The sequence below is a fragment of the Lycium ferocissimum genome, chromosome 12 (genome assembly GCF_029784015.1).
Source record: "Lycium ferocissimum isolate CSIRO_LF1 chromosome 12, AGI_CSIRO_Lferr_CH_V1, whole genome shotgun sequence".
NCBI classification, from domain to species: domain Eukaryota; kingdom Viridiplantae; phylum Streptophyta; class Magnoliopsida; order Solanales; family Solanaceae; genus Lycium; species Lycium ferocissimum.
In genome coordinates, this window is record NC_081353.1 from 39,067,953 (window position 1) to 39,074,993 (window position 7,041).

The 7,041-nt window shown below is 35.0% G+C and overlaps 1 protein-coding gene across 1 annotated transcript; it reads left to right on the top strand.

Annotated features, from left to right (window-relative positions):
- The first annotated feature begins 188 nt into the window (after positions 1-188).
- Positions 189-6,829, top strand: LOC132039299 (large ribosomal subunit protein uL18c-like). Its single transcript, XM_059429810.1, has 4 exons — positions 189-193; positions 1,901-2,150; positions 4,902-5,063; positions 6,460-6,829. Exons 1-4 carry the CDS (start codon positions 189-191, stop codon positions 6,604-6,606), a joined length of 564 nt encoding a protein of 187 aa, XP_059285793.1. The 3' UTR covers positions 6,607-6,829.
- Positions 6,830-7,041: the final 212 nt, after the last annotated feature.

A 7,041-nucleotide genomic window follows, 5' to 3' on the forward strand; every position in this document is an offset into this window, starting at 1 on the left:
CCTCAAGCCATAGGGGTCGAAATAGCTAAGTGCATATGGTGTAAGCAAATATGTAACTGATTATTTATAAAATAACTTGCAAAGACTTAAAAAGAGCAAATGCTAAGAATAATATGAATACTTTGTATTATTGTATAATGTTTCAAATGTCTTACAATAGAATGAGTACCTTTATTTATACTAGACCTATGGGGTACAGATTCCATGAATCGTGTCCCCACAATTATCAAAATTAATGTTGCAATAAAAGACAATAAAGAATAATAAAGACTAGAGGAAATTTGGAGGTCTTCTGTAACGGCATTATATGGCATGAAGACCTCTGTTAATCCCAGTTTAAATGAGTACTTCAACTTTGAAATATGAGATGATCGTACATTTGGTGGATTTCATGGCACCGATTATAATAATTTCATTGAGAGTATTGGTGTCTACGTGAAGACCATCACATCCTCCATGATCAAAACCAAGGATTCTCGGTGAAGGTTAAAAAGGAAGCAGAACATTAATTCAAGTTGAAAGGGAAGAAGAGTAATCCAAAATATGTCTTTTAAGATGGACCCGTTACTATATAGTATTTAACTTTATGCTTTATGAACAGTCAAGCCCCACACCCTTTGCTTCTGGCTTAAAGCTAGTTCTTTGTACATGGTGCAACGGAATTTTATATTGTAGCATTGTTGGCGTCTTTCTATCAGGGATGAAGCTTGTTAGATGTTGCATATGTTAATCGCTAAAGCTTTTCTAATAATTAGTTCATGAATAGAAGGAGTTTAATAATTGATTTAGTAGAATATTCAGTTTTTTAGTTTTCGTGAGAGTCTAATACTTTAGTTGTGGGAGGAGTCTACTTTGTTTATGTGTATATATAAAGATTTATGATTAATTAAATTCAGTTTTTTACCTTGCTGCTTGCTTCTCTCTCCAAAATACCATAACATGGCTTCATTAGGCTATCGGTGACACGGCTTGGTAAAAAATTATACTAAATATACATTATGCAAAAATAAAAAATAATTGCCACTAGTGTGCGTCTGCGATGCCGAGTCCAACTAGTCATACATTATTAATTTAAGTTTATCACGGTCAGGGATATATGTCTTAAATTATTGTAAGGATTAAATTCTCTGAAGAAACATCGAAGAACAATACAGCAGGACTTCACTTTATGGCAGCACTTAACTATGGTGAAAGATAGGACATATACACAAGCAACTAAAAATCAATTGACCAACAATTAGAGGATGGAGTTATTCAATTAGAGGATATTTGATGACAAATTAATTGACCAAGAATAGGAGTAAAGTGTTAGGAATATCCTAATCCTGATTTACTCATTACAACAAGTGGGGAGCTGAGAATTAGCAACTACATGTTGTGGCAATTGGCTTATAGTTAATTCTACTTTGTGATTTTCCTGAATTTGATGAAGATGATTTTGTAGCAACTTTATGTTCGTTTCAGCAAAGGCAAAGGCGTTATGGTGGACACAAAATTTAATGTAACGTTAGCAATACAGTACCTTGTGATTTCTATGAATTTGAATTACCCCTTTATTTAATTGTTGGACAAATGAGATGCATCATTATATGTGGTGGGTTTTTTTTAAACGTGAGGGGAATAAAAAGAATGTTTTGTTATTCGTGTTGGCTTTCATAACCTTACAGATTTGACCCACAAAACCTCTTGCAAACCATGATCATCGGTACTCCTATCCTTACTGAAGCAAGACTCGACCGCAAAACTTTTGATATGCACATTCTACGGACAAAACAAAATGGTTCCCACCTTTGCTCGCATATTTTGCCAAAACCAACAGCAGGCCGGCACATAGACATAAAATCAAAATGAATGACATTACTGAGAGTATCAAATAGTATCTGATTCAACATATCTACAGGTCCAGCAGGCTCATTGCACTGGAGGAAAGCCGTAAGCTTCCACAGTATATGATGATAGCGTTAATTGCAGTGTTGACTGCTGTTGAGGCTGCATGGATGACCATATTGAAGCCAGGGTGGCTGGTGGCAGTCCTTGCTGAAACTGCGTCAACAGAGCAATCATCCTACGAGCAGTCTGCTCTGTCACCAGATCCTTACCAGCACATAGAACCCACAGAAAAAGCAATTTCGTGTTTCAAGATGGCAGTGGTTATATGTATACTATCCGATAAAGACGCAATTCAAGATTTTCAATCAACTATCTAAAAAGGGGGCATGAAGAGTGTGAAAGACAAATGTCAGTTAAGTACCAAAAGTGAGACTGTGGGATAGATGTTTCCATCACTCCATAATAGTTTAGACATTCAACATTATTTCGATTTTATAACTACACCAAAATTATAAGATAATTGAAAAAGTCGCAAATTTCAAAAGATCCATACCCACACAAATACTATACTATATGTCTTAGACAACATTTTTAAAAATTAAACATTTTTTTCTTAAACTTCATGTCAATTAGAAGTTCACCAAATTAGAAGTTCAATTTGTTTTTTCAAAAAACTAAATCTAGAGATCTTAAACTACAAGTGAATATAAGACATGTTAGAATTTTGTGATCTTGAAAATATTCCATCTAAGAGAGTAATAATAATCAATGAAATGAGTTGTAAAATCTTAGTTATTACGGGCTGCTGTCATTGACTCTGGATACCAGTAACTGCCCAAGTGTCAATCATGCGCTTACATCGAGCATCAGAAAGCAACAAGTAAAGCTGTTGGATTGCATGTCCTAAGAGTGCCAAAAAGAATTAGCTTGTTTTTACAATATGGGGCAATGCAATCTCTTCTTGGGGTTTTGAATTTGTCCCTTATGCATTAGAAGTTGTACATAGGACCCAAATAAAGAAAAAAAAAATCAACTTTGCCAATTGAGTTTTTCTTTTGTAAGGTTAAATCTTGTTTTTACCAACATGGGGTGATGCAATCTCTTCGTGGGTTCTTGAATGTGTGCTTTGTGCATTAAGGGTTGTACAAATCACAAGTTCAAATAATGAATTTGCGGTATAATGGAGGTATTTAACTAGCCACCTTTTTCAATTGGGTTTTTAATCAACATGGGGCAATGCAATCTCTTTTGGGTTCTTGAATGTGTGCTCTATGCATTGAGAATTTTGAATTTGTGGTATAATTTAGTTATGTCAATTGTTTTTTTGGTAAAGGTTAATCTTGTTTTTACTGATATGTGGCACCAGTGGTGAATTTAGGGGGTAAAAATGGGTCACGTGGACACATGGTCACTTAATTAAATTTGGTATATTATGTGTATAATTCTTAAAATATATCTAATATTACATTTTGGAACACAACTACAAAAGGCTTGGCGGTGCACTTGGTTGAAAGATAAGTTATTTAGCTTGAGGTTCAAGGATCAATCCCCACTTGAAGCATTTTTTTCTCCTTTTTTTAGTAGTGAACTCATCTTTTAGAAATCCTAGATTCGCTTCTGTGTAGCACTACAATCTCTTCTTGGGGTCTTGAATTTGAGCTTAAGCATTATGGGTTGTGAATTTGTGGTATAATGTAGCTTATGTCAATTGGGTTGTTTTTCTTTTCTTTCGTTTTTTGGGTAAAGGTTAATCTTGTTTTCTTACCAATATGTGGCAATGCAATCTCTTTGTGGGGTCTTGATTATTTTTTTTTAACCCCTCTCCCCAAGAGCTCTCCTTTGCTCCCTGGTGACTCGAACTCCCAACTTTCGGGTGGAAAATGAAGGGCGCTTACTATCTGTGCAACCCCTCTTGTCAGGGGGGAGGGGGGTCTTGAATTTGAGCTTTGAGCATAATGGGTTGTGAATTTGTGGTACAATGTAGCTATGTCAATTGGTTCTTTTTGGGAGGAAGGTTAATCTCTATGTTGCTTATACTCTTCAAAAATATTAATGGGTGCCTATCGAATCCACCAAAAGTAGTGTATTTTTTAAGGCTCCGACACGGGTGCGCAAGAACATTTTTGGAAAGTCCTAAAGAACATAGGTTTATCTTGTTTTTATCAATATGTGGCAAGGCAATCTCTTCTTGGGGTCTTGAATTTGAGCTTTAAGCACTCTAGGTTGTACAAATTCGAAGTCTTTAATAATTAAGTGGTATAATGGAGCTATTTAACTAGCTGAGCAAATTAAAAAGAAACACCTTTTTCAATTGGAGTTGTTTTGTTAATATATGTGGTAAATAAATGTTTTTTTTTTTACCAACATTTACCTAAATGTCGGAAAATTTAAGTGACATTTTATATATGTCGTAAATAAATGTCGTTTATTTCTTACCGGCATTTACCTAAATGTCAGGAAATTCCCAACACTGAAATTTACGACATTTGATGCAAATGTAAATTAAATATCGGTCAATGAATTTGTGACATTTAAACAGCTTAATATGACATTTATATAATGTCATCATATCTCTACTTTCTTGTAGTGGATGCATCCACACTTACATAGGATTATTTTGCACGTGCTTTTATACTTCATATAGTTATGAACCCTCTATCACCTCTCTTTGTTTCCATTTCTTGAACTTTTTTCTTCTTTTTGATGACATGGCAATCCGCAGCCTTACCCGATTTCGGGTGCGCACAGGGTAAACCCTGCTGGTGTGCAATAGCTCGCAAATCACACAAGAGAGATAACCCACACTAGGCAAGCCCCGTGCGACGAGCTCGACCCAGAAGACAAATCTCCTGCTGTCGTAGGCAGGGGCCATTTCCTTAAAATTAATGTATTGAATAGAATATGTTACTTGTAAACATCGATTTGTGATTGATATGCCACTTGTGGTCATGATCCGGTTTCCCTTTCTTGGTCCTATTTGTTCAGATTCATTTTTGGTTTATGTAAATTCATGAGTTCCATCGCATGAATCTTAAAGGTGCATTATTCATCAAAAGTCTTTTGACTTTCAGGTTGAAGGGACACCCGAAAGACCAAGATTATGTGTTTTCCGTTCCAACAAGCATATTTATGTTCAAGTCATTGATGACTCCAAGATGCACACACTGGCTTCAGCTTCAACGATGCAGAAACCAATCTCTGAGGAATTCGACTACTCTGCTGGTCCCACTGCAGTAAGTTCTCAATTACATTTTTCTAAAAACGGTTAAAAAACATTATCTTTTAAGGGAAGTATATCTGAGAGAGTGAGGCGTAGCAAGAGACGAAATTATGGAAAAAAACAACTATGGAGAGGTCTCCTGAATCAGTTGGATTTGAGTTGTGTTCCTAGAATTCAAGGGAACTTTTCCCTTTGTGCTCTGGAGTACATATTTTTTGATCTTCTGTGTTCTATACAAAAACTTGAATGAGTAAAATCTCTTGAACTGAGAACTGATAAGTGCCTAAATTCCTGATTCATTTAGCATTAAATTTGAAAAATACATAAAAATGTTTTGTTAGATCGAGGTTCTGAGAAACGAAATATGCAAATAGATTCTGAAATAGTTTGACACTGAGTATTTCCTTTAATATGCTAAAATAGTTTGACCTGTAGTTCAATGATCTCAAGCTACTTTTATCATCCAAAAGAGAAGTAGAGAGTTGAGTTGAAATTCAATGTCCTCAAGCTAAGTTTATCATCAGCAAGAGAAAGCGAGAGCAGTTTACTTGCATAGATGTAAGTACAGGAAGACTTAAGGAATTAGGATTGGTCATAGATTACGATATACAAATTATTTAACAAAAAGTACAGGATCAATATAATGATCACAATTAGAAAATGTAAACTAGAAATAAGAGGAGGACATATGAGCAAACCTCTCTTAAGTGAAAAGGGCAGAAAGAATATGAAGTGGGAAAATGAACACAATCAACATCTTTAGTAATTGGCAGCAGTCGCGAGTTCTCTGTCTATTTGATTAGAACCTGATGTAAATAGAAGTAAGCTACAGAATGAGAGTAAATAACTGTAAAAAATGTAGAATGACTAACTGATCATAGCAACTTAAAGAACATGGGTAAGAAATATAGAGTCGCAACAGTTGAATGCTTTACTGTTAATATGATGAGAAAAAAATATACTTTCTTCAGCTAGAAAACTAAATAACTTGCTATTTTGGAGATTGGAGCAGAAAAATTAGAGAACTGGCACAACTTGGCAAGAAAAGTTCAACCCAAGTTTTTTCACTTCATTCCTGGTTTTGCAGTATAGAAGAAGAAAGAATATACCTATGATTATTTGAAGTTCTTCAATTGTCTGTTGTGATAGAAAGCGTCAGATTGTACGACAAATACCATCCAGAAATGTTGCTCTCTCTACAATATGGTTGCATGGAAACTATTCAGTTTATATTTTTGTGGTGGAGGTGGAATTACAAAAACCTGCCTTCAGAAGAGGACCTTAAGTGTAATTTTAGATAACCTGCCCCTTAGAAGAGAAAATTCCTAAACTTTCTCTTTAGTTGTTTGAATACTTGTTATGCTGTTTGTAAACAGAAGGCTCTATTTAACAAGTTTTTTTGTTAGCAGGAAGTGGCAAAGAAAGTAGAAGTTATAGCTAAGGCCTGTCTAGAGAAAGGGAATACTAAAGTAGCCTTTGATCGCGGAGGTTATCCTTACCATGGACGGATTGAAGCTCTCGCTGAAGCTGCACGAGAAAATGGCCTTCATTTTTAGAAAGTGGTTTCTTTGTTCTTATTTTTTGCTGTGCAAATGACCTTTCTTAATCTTCCTATTTGTTCCAGTTTGTAAAACTCATGTCTAAGAATAGATAATCTGGAGCTTTAAGTGTATGAGATCTGCAATTCTTTTGGCTTTATGGCTCCTTAGAATCAGAACTTGGATTCCTTTGTACTTCAACTTTGGCTTTAGTTGTTGCTGTCTGATTTAGAGAAACTTAACTAAAGTAATCATGGCTAATATGTTAATACATACCTCAGTTATATTTATTTGGAGATTATTGGGATTTTATGAATAGGTGTGAATGGTGAATGGTCCTTTGCACCTTTTCATGGAAAAGGCTTCACATCTTTTCATTCCTTTATTTTGTTAGCTATAAATACTTCATTTCCATCAGATTTTCCAGTTGAATGAATTTTCTGATCTTCTCTT